Source organism: Catharus ustulatus, chromosome 17, assembly GCF_009819885.2.
Source record: "Catharus ustulatus isolate bCatUst1 chromosome 17, bCatUst1.pri.v2, whole genome shotgun sequence".
NCBI lineage: Eukaryota > Metazoa > Chordata > Aves > Passeriformes > Turdidae > Catharus > Catharus ustulatus.
Window position 1 is genome coordinate 5016646 of NC_046237.1, and position 17925 is coordinate 5034570.

Below are 17925 nucleotides of genomic sequence, written 5' to 3' on the forward strand. Positions count from 1 at the left end.
TGCGCTCTGAAATCAGCTTCTAGCTCAAGTGCCGTAAATCACATAGGTGAGCAGTCACAAGGCGATCATTCTTGCCGGGGAGACCCCAAAACTCTGGGAATTCGCTCGCTGCGCGTCCCACGTCCCGGGGCTGCCGGTACCCCTCATCTGCATAGCCACGCCCTCATCTGCATATCCCCTGCGCCATTGGCCAGCGGTCTCCCGAGCGGTGGCGCGGCCCGGGCGGTCAGGCTGGGCGCCTCATTAGCATTAGCCCCGCCTACCAGCGAGGGACAGGGGAGTGATTCGTCTTCTTAGCAACAGCGGGCGCGGCCGCGCTCTGCGATTGGCGCCTGTCAATCAACCGCGGCCAGGGCCGCACTTCCGCCTCGGTGTCCGCGGTGCCGTCGCTGGAGCCGGTGCAGGTAACGCCGCGGGCCGGGCCCGGGGCCGCCGCGCTCCGCTCCCCGCTCCGCTACCCCGGGGCCTGCGCTCCCCTCGCCGGCCCCAGCCCCGCACAGCTCCGTTCGGGCCCGCCTCGGGGGTTCCGTCCTCAGTGGGCTGCGGCCCGCGCTGTCAGTGCGACGGGGGCGGGCGGGGGAGCGGCTTCCCCAACGCTTTAGTCCCGTCCCGGCGGCCGAGGGGCCTTGACTCGCCCGGGTGTTTCGGGGAGCTGCGGGCCGCGGGCCCGTGCTGCAGCATCGCGGATGAGGTGCTGAACCCGTGCCCGTGCTGTGATTCTGCCCTGTGCTGAGAATCCTGCCCTGTGCCGTGGTCCTGCCCTGTGCCGTGGTTCCCCGGTGCTGAGCCGTGCCCGGCGCGTGATCCCAGCCAGGGCTCAGCCCTGCCCCGTTCCACCCTATTCCCCGGGCTCTGGGGCTGAAGGACATTGCTATGCAGAGCAATGCAAGCTTGCCCTGCAGCTCCGTCAGCCCCAGCGCTGGGCTTTTTGTAATTTTACCATATTTTTCCGATTGCTTTTGCAGCTGGGTTTAGGCAGAGGAGTCTACGACACCCGGCTCCCCAGAGGAATGTGCTGGGCTCGGTTTCAGCGCAGTACAGGAGTCTCAAGGGGCCTTTTAGGTCACAGCTGAAGCAGTTGGGGTTTATTTGGGGTTGGCTTTTTTGTTATTTTGTTTTTCAGTTACCTACTCGATGTTTCCCTTACAGAGAAGGAGACAAGCAAGATGGGGAAAATAGCAGGAAAAAAGGCTTTTTTTTAAATAACATGCCACCAGAACTTCTGCATGGCAATAAAGGTATAAGATGTTGTTTATTTAATTTGGTCATTGATCATGTGTGTGCTCTCTGTATGTTTGGATTCAGGACTACTTTTGGTAGCAGCACTTGCAGGCCAGAATTTCAAATGTACTTTCAAAATCACCTCCTGGCTTTTATGTGTGCCATAACCTTGTGTTTCCTCTCAGAGTATCTGCCTAAGCATGTGTGCAAGCAGGTACTTCCATTTACTGTGATTTTCTCAGCTAAATTACATAACCTTCATTTGAGATTCTAGGAAAAGTAAAAAGGAAACATGGGTCTGCAGTGTTGATTTGCACCACTCTTCCCATAGTGTTTCCTTTTCTAAAGCTGTGCATGCAAGAGAAAATAAATTTGATCATTCCAACTTAGCCTTCTGAAGTTCTCTAAATCCACGTTCATGTTATCATCTGGGGCCAACCACATGTGTTATCATCTTAAACTTTACACAGCGTGCTCAGGGACTTCTAAAAGCTCAGGGCAATTTCTGGAAGCAGTGACTTGGGTCACTTCCAAACATGCAGTGCTGTGCCGTGGGATGGGAGTAGGAGAACTGGCTAAACTAGCATGGAAGCAAGAAATTCCAAGTGCTGATTTTCCCCCTAAGTAACCCCTTGGGTTTTCAGTTACAGTAAACACAGCTTTTTCTCAAAATAGTTGTTGAGCCATACCACGTGGCAGAAAGCTGAGGGCAGTCTGGGATAGAATCAGGAGTAATTCTTATTGTTGCTTTCCTGAAACCAACAGCACCTCATGATGAGCTTGTAACTTGAGGAAGTTCTCATAAGGAAACGCTGAGATGTCTGCTGTCCAGGAAAAAATATGTTTTCCTCCAGAACTGGCTCTCCAGCCATGCCAAAACAATCTTAGCAACAGAAGGCAAAAGTTTGAGATAGAAAATGGTGATTAGACAACAAACCCTGTGTCTGTAGGTAGTTAAAGACTAGATGGGATAAAGGTTTCAGTTGATGCAATATTGAAAAGCAGTGTGGTTGTTTGCTGACATCCTTTGGTAACTGATCACAGAAGGTCGTTTCCACTCTTGGATGGTTTCTGTAAGTCACTTTTAATACTGTTACTGCTTCCCTTGATACGTACTTGCTGGCAGGTCTTACGACTGAAACTGGAATTTCTTCAGTCTTCTTGTGAATTCTACTGTGTGAACTTCACATATGCTGACCTAGAACAAAGGTGGAAAGCTTTGCTTTCTGTTATCTTAGTGTTGGCTGGAAAACGTCCCAATCAGGCTTTTTTTGCTTTGATAAGGCTATATTTTTAAATCACTGTTTGTAGTGCCAGTCAGATGATTTTTTTTCTGTTGTTGAAAGCAAGATTAGCCTGCAAGTACGCTGAATTTTTAAGCAGATAATTTATTAGCTTTGGTATTTGAAGTGGCTTGTCCTTGAACAAATGCACTGTTACATTACATTATGCTGTTCATATCCAGGCCTTCTGTTACAAGGTGCCATTTTTCTATTCCTTCACTCAGCATCAGTTTTGTCACCTGCCTCATGGAGATACAAGAAATGTCTGTATTTGACACTGGAATGATTTGTAAAATGCTTAGTGTTCAGGCTCTTCTTTGTGAAGGAACTAAAATGTTTGGTTCTTACAATTCTTGGAAGAAATGCACAAAATGAGGCGTGCAAAGATTATGTGTTAAATATGGAGTACTTAAGAACTTGAATGTTGTAACTGAGCTTGCAAATATGTAGCTGATCACATGGGTGAATAAATTGAAAAGTGAGAGCAAGGAACAAGTTGGTCACCCTGTGTCTGTCACTTTGGAGATAGGAGACTTTGATGTTTTTCCTATTGCAAAAAAATAGAGGTTGTGCTTTATAGCAGATGTTTAATGGGTTTTATTATTTTATGAATAGACCACCACAGAACCTGGAATTCAAGAACTCATTATCTCAATCCTTTCATCTTAATAATTACTGTGCACACAAATGTATGATGATGTATTATTTACTTTGTGTCCTTAAGGCTTGTAAAAGCATGTTGCAGGAGAGCAACAAGCAATTAGAATTTGTCAAATGTGGTTTACCATAACTTTCAGTTATACTCTTTAAAAATGTTTTTGATTCAGTGCACAAAAATAATGTCTTAATTTTCAGGATCAATAAGTTACAAGAATAGACTGAACATACTTAAACTTGATTTTTTTTTCCTTTCCTTAAATACAGTTACAATTGGAAATTCATTTGCTGGTCTAGACAGATCATTTAGATTAATTCAGTATATTTTATTATGCACATAATTTAATGAGACAGGTTTGTAGTAGATTGCAGCAGCTCTCCATTCAGAAAATGCAGAGGCTGCAGAGTGTTGTGTTCCTGGGCTTGTTTATCCATCTGGTGGGAGGGAGGGTGCACAAAAGGTGAATTGTCCCTGCAGCTGCAGAAACAGAGCTGGACCTTTAGTCTTGGCCCTCTTGGTTTTGTAGTCCCAAACTTGAACTGTCTTTGCTCTGTTGGACACTAATGGCTGTGCTTGGTGTTAGACCAGATTGGTGTGTGCTGTTCCTGCTGCAGTCCAGTTCCTCTGCTGTGCTCTCAGTTTTGCATGAGATAAAGGCTCTTGGGGTGCTCTGAACCTCTGGAGTATTGCAAAGTTTGCATGCTTAGGGTATTTGTCAAGAAATGTGTTTTCATGACTGGATAAATAACTTCATTGTATTTTTACTAGTGTTATTTTTACACTTCTGAGTAATTTTTTTAGGGCTCCCAGAAGAATCTGATAGTAGATCTCACTGTGTTTTGATCTAGTGATAGTTACAGGCTGTGGAGGTTGAAGGTGGTAAAATGTGTGAATTCTGAGGTGTCTGTGGTTCCCATCACTGTTGTCCAGCTCACTAACTCACCAGCTCCTCTGCTCCCTACAACGTGTCAGGGCAACCAGTGAGGATGAGAATCCCTTTAACAGCTCTCAGGGATGAAACTTGTGTGTGTTAAGGCTGCAGAGCAATTCTCTCACCAGCTGTTCATAAAGGACCCTTCAGCAGAGTGCTGCTGAAAGGAGAACCTTTTCAGGAGAGCAGAACTGCCCCATGCATGGCTTCTTTATGTTTTGCACTAGAGCAATGAAGCTGTTGAGTGGTTGTTTAATAGTGGAACTAAAATGCTAGCCATCTTCAGAGGTGTAAATAACTTTGTTTATGTGCTCTCGTTTTTTTTTTATTAACCAAAGTGCTGTGCACGTTGTTACCCAAGTGTGTTAATGTTAATGAGCAGATAGCTGGGTGGATTCTTTATTAAAACTGGGCTCTAAATGGAGATATTTGTCCTGTCTTGAGGAGTCAAAGTTAATTTTGTTTATTGTTTTGTATTGACAGTAGCAAATGGAGTAGCAACCAGTAGAATCCAGTAGGTACTTACTATAAATGCAGCTTTAAAGGAAATTCAATCATAGCATGAACTCTGAATTCCTAAAGCTTTTGCAAATTTGTGGTGTCATCTTAAACCCCCCCTCACAAACAGTCTGGTAGCTGTGTGCAGGAGCTCATGCTGTGGAAGCTGTGTGTGTGAGGAGTTGGTGATAGGCATAAAAATACATTTTCTTATACTGTGGGGCTTTGCAGTGGGTTAGTCACTGTCATCCTCCTGCTTTATTTGCAATATAATTGCTACCATAATTGTCTAAGAGTCTCTGTGAAAATTATTGGCAAAATACCTTGTGCAGAGTAAATGTAAACCTGCATCTGTCTGGAGAGAATGAGTCCAGAGAGACAAAGCTGCCTTTGAGGAGGAAGATCTAGGAACTTAAACATGCAACTCCTTTGTGGTTCTGGGGTTTTCTCCAATGATGTTTTATGCTGTAACTGTCTTCATGTTCATAAGCTTCAGTGATCAATTTGCAGGGGTGGTTTCATTATGCTGAGAAATACCCAAGCATCCTTAATTTTATCTTCAGAGAAATGATTAATTATGTATCTACTGACACTTGTGTTCAAAACCACTGTGCTTGGAGTTATTGATTACTTCCCACCTTCTCTCTTACAAGTAAGATAAAACAGATTCCCAGGAAACAACTAAGAAATAACTAGTTTTACAATACAGTATTGAATGATTTATTTTTTTAACAGTGGGGCTAGAAATGAGCTGATTTATCACCCAAACTTAGCATTATGCATCATGCGTGGAGAGGTGTGCAAAACAGAATTTTGTAATTTTTTACTGTCATGGGACATGAAATAGTTTCCAAGGGAAAGTTACAGAGTCTGAAAAATGCTGTAGCAAATGCTCTCAGATGGAAAAATGTCTCAGATACTGAGGTAGTGTTAAGAAAGGAGAACATTTACAGAATTCTGTATGAATTTCAATGAAGTGTTTTGCATCAAAAAATATGAATTTGCTGGAATCAAGTTCTCTTGGTCTGTTTGTGGTAGATGTGAAGGAAGTTCTGCAGGCCAGTATCCTTGGCTGTAGAACACAACTTTTGGCTGAAGTGAGAGTGGGGAATAGCCATTGATTCCATAGGTAATTGGGCACTATTCTAGGAGGATATTTCTGTCCAGATTAATCTTTACAATTTTTATTTTAAATAAATAATGCTTCTGGTAGCAGCACTGGAACTTTGGGTTGTGGCAATGATTAGTGTGTGGGACAATTAGTGTCATTTGTTCTGATGCAGAAATAAGTTTTGTGGCCTTTGAGAGCCAGACTTGTAGTGTTTTACTTGTCTCTTAATTCCTGTGAAGCATCACCAAAAATTGGTGTTTCTGAGAGAACAGAACATGCTTCTGCCTGCCATAAATGGCTCAGCTCTGTTTTGTTCTAAGCTAACCTTTCAGATGTTCAGTTTGTGGTCATCATTGTTTCAAGTGGTGGCACTGAACTGTCCCCAGGCCATTTAATGACTCCCAACTCCATAAAAGCCTGTGGTGGGGCAGCTGCATCTCCAAAGAAATGGGAAGGTGACAGTGGGCCGAGCATTCAGCTGATCCTCTTCACTCAGCCTCTCTGCACTTTATTTAACAGATTTGAGAAGGAAGTTCCCCTTCTCTTGCTGTGGTTGCAGAGAGCTTTGTCTTGCCAAGACATCTGGCTGATGGTATTACATTCCAAACTTTGGAGTGTGAGAAATAAATCTCACTTGGTAAAGAAAATGCTCTCCTGGATTCTGCAGTCCTGTGTGGCTGTTCTCTGGCTGAAGAGATTTTGAGTGCATTACAGTTAATCTAAATTGCCAATTAAATTTGATTCTTGACTAATTTTTGTAGATGTTGTAGATCCAATGTTGCTGGTAACCTAATTTCATGAGTCAATTAAGATTCATCCTTGCTGAAGCTTTCATTCAGAGATGAAACACTGCAGTTAGATGTTTTCAGGAGATGTGCATGAATTAAACACACATGAATATTTATCTTCTGGTTCCAGTTATTTATTTCTATCCCTTGAAGTGCTACAGTTATTTTGTTTCAACTGGCTGCTCAAGAGATCATGGGGTTGGCTCTTATTCCCCCAGTCATGTTGTAGATTGGGGGATTTTGTGTCCTTTTTCCCCCATTTCTTATTTTTGGTATTAATATGAAGGATGTGGATGTTTGATTTTCTGTTGGCTCTTTGGGAATCTCTTTCTGGACAGAAGGTACATCCTGACCCAGCATGTCACAGAATCCCAGAATGGTTTTGGGTTAGAAGGGGCTTTAAGCTCAGCTCATTCCATCTCCTGCCATGGCAGGGACACCTTCCACTGTCCCAGGTTGCTCCAAGCCCGGTCCAACCTGGCCTTGGACATTTCCAGGGATCCAGGGGCAGCCTCAGCTTCTCTGGGCACCCTCTGCCAGGGTCTCACCACTCACACAGGAAAGAATTTCATTCTAATATCTGCCCTGTCAGTTTGAAAATTCACATTTCCCCTTGTCATATCAAAGTAAATGAAAACGTTTTTCATGGGGAAAATCCCAAGTGACTTTTTTTTCCTCTTCTTTTTTCTTAATTGCTTGCAATTTTTTCTCTTTTTACATTCAACTTAATGATTTTTAAAATTTGCTGTGGAATTGCACACCAACAAAACCTTGTTAGGCATGTGAAAAAGCTGATGAATGTGCTAGTTCATGAATTCTTTGGTGGCACTCTTAATTCCAGGTTATTGAACTCCTAACACCCTACCTGCTCGTGCTGGTGAACCTCTGTGGTTATTTTAATGACTCTTATTGATTCTGTACTTGGTTTTACTTAAATACTCCTGGATTTCACGAGAAGATTCAATATCTGTGTAATGAACAGGACCAAGTGTTTTATATGTCATGTAGAGCTAGCACATGTGCTTTCCAAGCAAAAAAAAAAAAAATAGGATTTTTAATTTATCAGGGTGATGTCAGCAAAGCTTTCCAGAATTGCTGCACGATGAGAAATTACAGCTTGAGGGTCTGGAGCAAAAAGGCACTGCAGCTGTCCCCAGCCAGCTTCAAACCTGAGCTTGCTGAGCCACATTCCAGCCCAGTGAGCCACTCATTGTAAATGCTGGTCTTTCTATAGAAATGTAAATGTTTCTTTAAGGAGGAGTAACTTTTGGTTATCCGGCTGGCTCTTTGTTGAGGATTAACCTGGAAGAACAAGTTAGGATGGAGGAACTAGTCGAATGAACTTAAGGTAGTTACAGGTTTTTAAACTCTTACAGAGGTACAAGTTTTTGGGGTTCTTTAATTGGTGTGTAAATTTCTAGGATCCAGGATCATGGTTGAAATAATTTGGTTGTTTTTTTTGGTTTTTTTTTTCCTCCTGAAAATGAAATTTGAGGAGGAGCAAGCCTACAAAGTGACAAATTTAAGGGATTACTAATTTACCAAGATAAAGGCAGTGGATTCCCACACACAGGTTTTGGAGAGCAGCCCTGGAGGTGGAATGTGCATCTCCTCTGGAGAGATGCTCACATGCACGTCACAGAATGCGTGGAGCAAATCAGGCAGTTTATAAAGTGATTTGCAAAGCCTTGCGCTTTTGTTGTCCTGGTTTTAAAAATAAGTTCCAAGTGGGAGGAAATAGTTTAAAATATGAATTGTGCAGAGTCTGGGACTGGTGGTATTTCTGAAGAGAATTTGTGTACTTTCCACTGCTGGAGACTGTGACCTTGTAGGGGACACTCTGACCTGCAGAGAACTTTGGAAAGCAGAGTGTGTTACTGGCAGCCACATCACCTGGTACGTGTCACTGAGTGACACTTCTGTGCCTGACAGACCACTGTGTGTGACATTTTTCACCACCAGCTGATTGACAGATCTGCTACTACTCTGTTCTTGCTCGTGGGCTCTGGGTGGTGTGAGCAGTTTGGTTACCACTCTCTGCATCAAGGCTGCTGGGTCACTGGGAGAAGGGAGTTTGCTGCTCTGAGCTCCCCTTGGGACCTGTCTCATGGTTAGGAACAGCCCTTCCTGTTTGTTCCCTCTCCTGTGACAGACAGTTCTGGAAGGCTGGAATTCTGAGCATTCCCTCCTCTCTGTTGCAAGGTGTGCTGTGGATCTGTTTCTGCAAATTTTACTTCAGCTGCATGCTTTGTTTTGTCCTTTGTCTTTGCAAAATCCTCAGGTCCTTTAAGAAAGGGGCTGTCCGTGGTCATCAGTCAGGAATGTGTGATTCTCTCTGATAAACGATGAGAATGTAAAAGAGTTTTAGTGATTATCACAGAATCATGGGATGGTTTGGGTTGGAAGGGGCTTTAAGTTCATCTCATTCCACCCCTGCCATGGGCAGGGGACCCCTTCCACTGTCCCAGGCTGTTCCAAGCTCTGTCCAAGCTGGCCTTGGGACACTTCCAGGGATCCAGGGGCACCCACAGCTTCTCTGGGCACTCTGTGCAGGGCTTCCCCCTCCCTCACAGGGAAGAAATTTTTTCCAATATGTAATCTAAACATGCTCCCTGTCAGTTTAAAACCATTCCTCCATGTTCTGTCACTACATGCTCTTGTAAAAAGTCCCTCTCCACCTTTCCTGTAGGCTCCCTTCAGGTAACCTGCTTTTGAGTTACTGTGCAGTACCAATTACACTTTTTAACAGCAAAAATACAAATCAGGCTCTGTGCCCATGTGATTTGTCATTAATTATATTTCCATCCCTTACCTTTCTCTTCCAGAAAAGTGGCTTTTTTTGTTTCAGCATTGGTACCTGCATTTCTAAATTATATCATTGGACAACATATTATCTTGTTTAACCTGTTTGTGAGTGGCTTTACAGCATCCCCAAGGTGTAAAGCTTATTTCAGAGGAAACCAGAGAGGTTCTTCTTTGATTAGGAGATGCCAGAAGCTCTTACAAGTTTTTGACTTCACATCTATGCTTAGCTAGTTTGGGTTTGCATATTTTAGGCATTGGGCTGCAAATAAATTACTAGAAATCTAGGTTCTGCTCAGTTAACTTGTTCCAGACTTGCTTCAGTGAGTTTTGTTAGGCTTAGTTGTTTTCTATAAATTGCTTTAATGCTCAACTTTAAAGGTAATTTCAAGAGTAAAATCTTACTGTGAATATTCTGGACAATGTATCAGAGAATTATCAGAGTGAAATACAAGATAATACTGCTGCAGTACAAATTTACCAATCAAAGTTGTACTGTTGGGATGGGTATTATGCTTTTTTTGGATGTTTTATCTGTTGTCTTTCAGTATGAGCTTCAAAAATAGCATCTCTCCTATAGGGAACTTATTTTGATGTAAAAATAAAAAAATAAATGTAGCCTTTTGTACTCATGAAGACAAATCCCTTAATAAATCAAATTAGTTTGTACCAATGCATAGCCTTAAAATATGAGGAAGTAGATAAGCTTTGCTGCTTATCCTGTAAACCACAAAACCTTTGCTGGTTGTGGCCAGGGGTGTGTTGTCATCATTAAATGAAGAATTTCCAGTTCTCTTAGGGTGCCTCTACTTGCAGCTTTTCCCTGTTACTGAGAAGATGGATTTGCTGAGTGCAGCTGGGCTGAGATCCCCAGGAAAAAACACATTTCTGGGTGTCTCTGGATGGGCACCCAGGCTCAGCCCTTTGGTCCTGCCTGGAAAGTGAAGCCCACTAAGGTAATTCTGGCCTCAGCTGCTGAAACAGGGTTCTCTCAACAAGTGAAGTCTGTATGGAAACCTCTTTGTTACATCCCTGAACATTACTGTGTATGCAAGAAAATGTCCAAATAGACTTTGTGTTTCTTCTGCACTGTAGGACTGAAAGGTGAGGCCATGACAGGATGTTTATGGAAGATTTTCCAGGGCAGCTCCTGAAGGTCTGTGTGTCACAGAAGAGTTGCACCCTTCTTTTAGTGGCAATTTTGATTCAAGCTGCTAACCACCCTTGCTGGTGTGCAGGTGAATTCCTCTGGGAACATCAGGGAATGGAGGAGGAAATTACAGATACTGAAAATGAAGCCACCATGATGTTTTTGTCTTCTGGTATTTCAGCCTAGTTGAAAGTAACTTTTGCTGTTGCTCTCAGTAAGAGAGCAGGATTTAATCCCAGCTTTTTGGCTCATGAAAGCTGAATGCTGTTATCACTGTGTGTTCAGCTACATGCAAATTCATGTTAATCTCTGTTGCATAAAAGAACTGAATGTAAAAGAAGTGATCCAAGTGGGAAGTTATTCCCAATGTAACTCAGCAAAATATATATTTTTTCCCTTTTAAATGTTCCTAACACCTTAGGACAATTTGTGACTGTAATTATTTAAAGTGATTTCAATGAATATTTTATATATAACTTACAGGCATATGATTGAGTTTCAAATAGCAGTGAGCTTCAGGTGTGGTGGGAAGTAGATGTCAGGAGAGCACAGCATAACTCTGCTTTTAATTTGTTTCTGATTCTGGTCACTTCATTTGTACTTGGTGAGTGTTTTTATAGGAAAGCTTCGTTGTCTGTGCAGTGAAAGTGCACACTGTGGGATGTAGTTCCACTTCACAAGGCCTTTTGTAATGCAATTATTATTGTGCAGGAGAGGGGAGAGCAGAAACTGGCATTCATCTGTATGACCTTATTTACTCTAAGGCTCTTAGTGATATTTGACAGTTTTGTAAGTCATAATTTTTATTTCTTAGTGCCTTCTATACAAGACTAAACAGAAAAAGGGAAGATGCAAGAAAACATGGAGAAAATAATGTAGCTGTAGTCCTGATCCTGAGAGGGCTGTGTTTTGTACATATCTAAGTTTTCTTTTGGAAACATGGGCAGCTGTTTTGCTAGAAGGATGCAATGCTTGCAGACCACTGAAAGCAGAAATGTCTTGCATCTTCAAAGTTACTTGGAGGGTGAGGACTTGTAAATATGATATTGCTACTGCAGAGATTATGTAAAATCCCATAGTAGCAAGGAAATGGGAGGTTCCTAAGGGAAAAGTGACAAACTGAAATACCTATCCTTGAAAGACATAAACACTTCAAGGCAAACACTGAATTAAGTAACTTAGATGAGTCCCATAATGGGCTGGTTTAGCTCCTCCCTCTGGATGGACAGTTAGAAGAACTGTATGTGTGTGAGACATTCAAACAGCTTTTGTTCTGGGCACTGAGGGGAAAAAGCCTTGAAACACAGTCTGGTTTCTTGCAGAGGAAAAGAAGGAATTGGCTTCAAACGTGGTAAACTCTTCTCCTAGGAGCAGAGTGCACTTCTGGCATTGTTTCTCTTAATTGGAATGGAATTGTGCAAGTTATAATTACTCTGGAGAAACTACTGTCACAAAAGCAATGGAATCTTCAGGATCAGAAAAAATTGGGACTGACAGATTGAGGTTGTTTTGGAGGAGATATTGATAGCATTGCCATGCTGTCATTTATTGCTGTGTACTTGGCTCGTTATTGGAACCTGGTGAACATTTGTAAGAGTGAAAATGAAATTTTCTCATTCTTCTCCTCAAACTGAAGTTGGGTGAGGTAAAAATATTTGCGTTACAGCATTGCCAACCATCTGGAAAAAATTGAATTTAGTCTATCCATAAAGTAGAGCTGGAATGCTATACAAATCTGTAAGTTATTTGCAGGGTGTGTGGTTCTACTGAGGAAAAATTCCTTGGCTCTTTACATTCCTTCTAGAGGGAAGAATCTGCAGTTGTCTCTTGCAGAGTGCATAGCAGTAGCCTGCCAAAACTTCTCTCAGGGTCACTACATGTTGATTGCATGATGTAGAGTCAGACCCAACATTTTCATGCAGTGCTCAGACTTGGAACTACCAAGGTTCTTTCTTGTTCCCAGCTTTCTTGGTTAAGGATGCAGTAAGGCTTATCCTCTTGCTAAGGAGAATTTTTGGTTTGCCAACTGGCTTTTTCTTCTGTCAGTTCTCTGCTCCTTCTAGCTGTGCTTGCCTGAAATTTAACTTGCTGTAAATAAGTTACATTTTACAGTAATGTATATAAAGTATTTATACAGAGAGAAGTGTGGCACAGCAAATCAACTGTTCTTGTGGCAAATAGTACTTGTCCTCAAAATTACTGCAGTGTCAAAGAAAGCTGTTTACTTATAAATGCAAAAATCCATCTTTTGCCATGGGAAGAAACAGGAAAATTAGTGTTTGTCAAGTGTGAGTGTTTGTACACAGGAGAAATGTGGAAGCTGCTAATTCTGTTCCCCTCTCTTGTCAAATAGATCATCTAAAGCAGCAAAAGAAGACCCTGACAGCCCACAGATACTTAATCTCTAAATCAAACCCAACGATGCATTAGAGAGAGCTGCACTGGCTGCACAGAGATTTCACCCTGAAGGATGAACAGTGAAGAAGAGTTTTATGATGCCGTTACGGGTGAGTGATGGGCACAGTGCCAAGGGCAAGAAAACCCCTATAAATTGCATTGTGTGTGTGGTAAGGAGCTGGTGATACATGGCTGTTAATAATAAATCAAAAGTAAACTTATGTTGGTAAAACTTGTAGTGCTGTCTTCTGAAAAGTAGAAAAGGAAATTGGTAGCTTGTGTTCAGGCTTGGAAATGAGGGGTTTTTTGTTAAAGCTTAATGCCAGTTATTATTTCATCACTTTAACAGTCCTTTAGTGGCCATGTCTTGCTTTCATTTTCTGTGAAAATCATTTTAATAGCAGCTTGAGAAGCAGACCCTTTAAAAGGTGAAATATTTCCTGTGGGTTGTTTTTATTGTTATTATATTCATTTTTTAAAATTTTAATGGAAAACTTATTCTAAAGAATTGAAGTAGAAAATGCTTTTCTCGCCAGAACCAAATTGCTGTAAAAGTACGTTTTCAAGATAGGGAGCCAAAAAATCTTTGTAATCCTTTTTTTTTCTGAAAAAGCAAACATGAATCACTTCACACTTGAGCAGTGTATCAAATAGTACTTCACTCTCAGCTAATAAGGATGAATAGTTATTTATAAGAGCTTTAGATGGCTTTAGTGGTGAAATAAAATGCTTGAAGTATTTTAATAAAGAAAAAGGAAATCCTCTTAAAGATCTCAAACAATTTTAAAGATTTCCACTGAAATGTCTCTTGAGAAATCCTGTAGCAGAGGTACAGTGCTTAAAGTAAAATCACAGAAATGAAAAGAGAATAATGATTAGTGTGAAAGCTGAAGGAATGGAAGTAGCATGGTAGATGGAAGTGGTGAGGTAGACTTGGACATGGTTGGCTGGAAATTCATGTGAGGAGTAAACAGAGGGGGCTGGGTGAAGCAGTGTGACTGACAGAACACTGTACAGGACTTGTCACAACTATGTCACAGAGGAGAGAAGGAAATTTGGTTTGCATTTATGCCAGCTGGGAGTGATGGGGACAAGTACTCAAATTCATCTGTAAAAGTAAACCATTGTATCATTAAAATCTTAAACATAAAGGATTGTTTCTGTATGTCATTAGTAATCGAACTATATTTTTTTTTCCACTGGAAAAAGTGTAAAATGTGCCCCTGAACATGAGGTCTGTGTTGTACAGCTTTAATGGTGATACATAGATATATATATATATATATATATGTGTATGTATGTTTATATGTGTTTCTTAAGAGCCTGGTGCTTGGTTGAAGATGCTAAGTTTGGAATTTGCCTCAGATTTGTTCTCCCTTCTGTCTTTAAGGACGAAGTGCTCAATGCCTTTCTCCACCTGGGTTCTTTAGGAGATGCTGACAGTTTGAGTTATTTGCACAGACCTAGTGAAGTCAGACCTAGTTTTCTGTAGCTGTGTCTTGTCCAGGTCATTCAGAAATGTGAAGAGCATTCAGAAATGCCAAGAACAACTGCAAATGGGCCTCTGAATTCATGTTCCCTGGCTGTTGGTGTCTGTAGTAACTCTGCTCCTGTTAACACTGTGGATCTTTCAAACGGTGCTTTAGTGATTTTTTTAGGTGTTAATGGGTCCTGGTAGTGCCTGGCTATCTCTGTTTTTTAATGATCTGGACATGGTAGGTGTAGATGCAGTACTCCTAGTCCACAATCCCAGTCCTTTCTGAGCCAAGATGCTCTCCTAGGTTTCCCAGTGAAAACTTCAGGATCTGAGGTTCCAAATTTTGATTAAAAAAAAAAATTAATTCCCTTGGCAGACTCCTCAGTCTACTCTTTCCAAGGATGCTCTCCTTGTTTTAGGTCAGTAGAAGGGCAGAAGCTGCCTTCAGATGTGCTTAATCTGCTCAAAGTCCAGGATTGGGATGTGGCTGCCAGGAATGAGCACATTTTCCAGGGGTGTTTTAGTGTTGAGATGAAAACAGTGTGTGCACTACATTTCTCTTGCTCCTGTTGAGTCCTGAGCCCTGGTTTCCCCAGAAGGAGCTGCAATGTGTTCCCAAAGTTCACTGATTTTAGGAATTGGGTGCTGGAGTTTGTGTCCTGTGGGCAGTAAACCAGGCTTAGAGCACTTGGACTCTGTGGGAGTTACTCCAGAATTCTGCAGCACACTCAGCAGCAGCCCAGGTGGTTTCCTGCTTCCTTTAAGGTAGTATGGATTCACTCCTTGAGGAAGTCACAGCTTTTCCATAGTTATTAATTAATGACATCCAGTTGTGGAATATGAATCTCTCCTGATTTTTGTAATGCTGTGTTATAACTCCTTGGCTGAGAAGTTTCCTGCTTCTGACACTGTCCCCATCTCATCCAAAAGACATGCTCATGGGAGGGAACTGTGTGCTGTGTGATTGGGAATCATCCTCCTGGCACATGGTTCTTCCCTGACTGGGTGATGATGGCACTTGTGGAAGTGCAGCATGGACTGGGGTATCGATGAATCAAGGGGATGAATGGAGTTGGTGACAAAGAGAAGTTTCTTTGCAGTCAGAGGTTGTTAGCACTGCTGACACTTGACAGCCTTGCCTCATGAATGAGTACTGCCCTAGGGAATCCCTTGGGAATGTTACCTGTGATCTCACTTAATTCCAGACACCACAGCTGGAATCTGCTTTTTCTCAAATTCCAATGGCCCCCTTCTCTGAGGCTGGATCAGGATAAAGGTGGTCAATCCTTAGATGAATTTCAGATTCTTTGAATTTTTCTGTGAGGCAAAATGTCACCTTGGGTGTGTGAATGTCAACACAGACTTTGTAAGGACTTTGTGCTATCAGGGACCTCTTAGAGCTGCATCCTTCCTTGCTATTGTCAGGTATCTTTTTGCCAAGGTTTTGTGAAAGTGTTGCCACAAAGCAGGAAAATGCCTGGCTCTTTACCAGGGTAATTTATTTTTGAGAACATTTTAATTTTGCATTTTTAAATGTTAGCCTGCAGTTCCATGGAAATGTGTTCTGTGGCCACGAGGCTCAGCTGGTTCAGCCAGCCAGGTGTATTTGTGAGGATGTTCTCTGTTGCTTTCACGTGGGGAGGAGGAGGTGAGGTGTCTGCCAAACTGATATATTTTCATTCTGTCTGGATCAGAGTGAATCAATGGCTGTGTAAGTATTGCAGATGTTGTGAAAGGCCAACCTGCCTCCATCAGCTACAGCTTGTGACAATGGACTTATTTTGGAAAGTGGAGAATGGTTAATTTCTGGCAAAGAAAACAAAACCTCTTACTTCACTTGCTGTCTGCACTTCCAGCATGTTTATCCTATTCCCTGTGCCTTTTTTAGGTCTGCAGGCTCTCAGTACCAAGGTGTTTTGGTTCCCTTTCTGCCTTGGCTGACGAGGCTTAATTAGTACTCAGGGCACTTGCTGACTGTGGAAGGGGAGGTCTCGTGTCTCTGTCCATGACTCAGAACCAGGGCTCTGCTGCCTTGGCTCATGTGCAGCACACTCTGAGTGGCCTTGTTTCATTTGCAGGATGTGGAAGAGGAAGGCTAAGAGAACTAAAGTTGCTGGCAAGTTACTTTTCTTTAAGCTCTTGAAATAGATTTATGTTGGTACCCAAGTGAAGTATTTTACTTTGAAAGTTTAAGACTTTTTAAAAGCTTTTGTTTCACTCTTAACACATATGAGTGGAACTTCTTATTAAGCTGATTGTTGACATTGTATTTCTGTCTCTGGTCCCCTATCCTGCTTTTAAATCTCCATTCTTATCCTCACTCCCAGTGGCTTTTCAGTATGAAAACTGTCCTGTAAGTAACTCTTACCTGCTCAGCTTCTCAATTCAAAGCTTTATTGGCAGCTGGTGTAAGGCTCTTTTTGGAACTTAGAGAAACTGCAACAAATCATTTCTGTAAGCTGTTTTTCTTCCAGATCTACTCCTTCTGCATAAAACAGTGTCTGGATAGCTCTTAATGGAACTCTAATACCTAGAACTTTATTGAGAAGCATCTTCTGAAACTTTTTCAATGGGCTTATAGTGGATAAGTCATGTGATGCTAAGGTGGAAAGTGTAGCTGAAAGTCTGTGATTATCTGGCTGTGTTCCACAGTGGTTTTGGTTTGGTTTTTTTTGAAGTAATTAGGTGGAAGTGCAGTCCAATAAAAGCAAACTTACCCTTCTGATGTACTTCCTTTCCTGGAGCAGGGATTTAATTTTTGTTGTTTGTCTGCAAGACATTCATTTGAATTGGCATTTATTTACTTACCAATGGCATATTGTTGTCCATAAATAATAAATATACTTGACTCTAAATTCCTGTTGTGCTTTACAGGAACAAGACAAAACAATTCTGAATCATAGGAAACAGAAACCCTAATGTGGATAACACAATGGCCATTTGATAGGATGTGCAGGGTTTCAGGTATAATGTAAAGACTGAAATTACATTTTGCAGAACTATTTCCTTATAGGCAATGGACTAGTCCTGTTCTGAAGTTTTGCTTTTACATTTAGGTGTTAATCTCATTGAAGTGAGGCTGTTCCTTGTGTTGTGTGAGCTTGATCAGTTTTTTGGGTGAGGGTATTGTACCAAAAAGCTCATATTTTCCCCCAACTTATAGTTCAACTAAGTTATTTTGCTGCTTGTACTGTGACAGGTTCAAAAAAAGCTAGTCTATGGTTAAAAATATTATTTTAAAATCATAAATATTTTGTTGTGAGTTGACTGAAGGTTTTTTTAGACAGGTGTTTCAGGGTAGTCCTCATTTTAATTACCTGAATCTGTATGTGACTGTCATGCTTTCCAATTGAGTACTAAGAGTGCCAAGGTGTGGTTATTGCTGTGTAATTCCATTCTTGTGGCATCAGAACCTAGGAGACAGGGCAAGACATGACATCACCTATTACACCTGCTGTTTACCAGAAAAGATTATATCACTGGGACTTCCTGGTGCAGTTCTGAATGTTGTTGCCACAGTCTTGATCCCTGAAAAAAGTGCAGCTTTTTTTTGTTTCTGGACTGTGTCCCTTGCATGAATTGTTCTACTACAGCAAAAGCAGCCATTGG

General features: G+C 41.7%; 1 protein-coding gene across 3 annotated transcripts in view; it reads left to right on the forward strand.

Annotated features, from left to right (window-relative positions):
* Positions 1-327: 327 nt before the first annotated feature.
* The window catches only part of OSBPL2 (oxysterol binding protein like 2), a 33947-nt gene continuing 16349 nt past the window's right edge, over positions 328-17925 (forward strand). The window contains exons 1-3 of one of the 3 annotated variants that reach the window (XM_033074976.1): positions 328-404; positions 1150-1238; positions 12796-12949. In XM_033074976.1, coding sequence (XP_032930867.1) covers positions 12913-12949 — 37 coding nt within the window. In that variant the 5' untranslated portion in view covers positions 328-404; positions 1150-1238; positions 12796-12912. Of the gene's footprint in view, positions 405-1123; positions 1239-12795; positions 12950-16407; positions 16433-17925 lie in introns of those variants that run through there. The other 2 variants (XM_033074977.1, XM_033074978.1) reach the window with 2 other exon arrangements.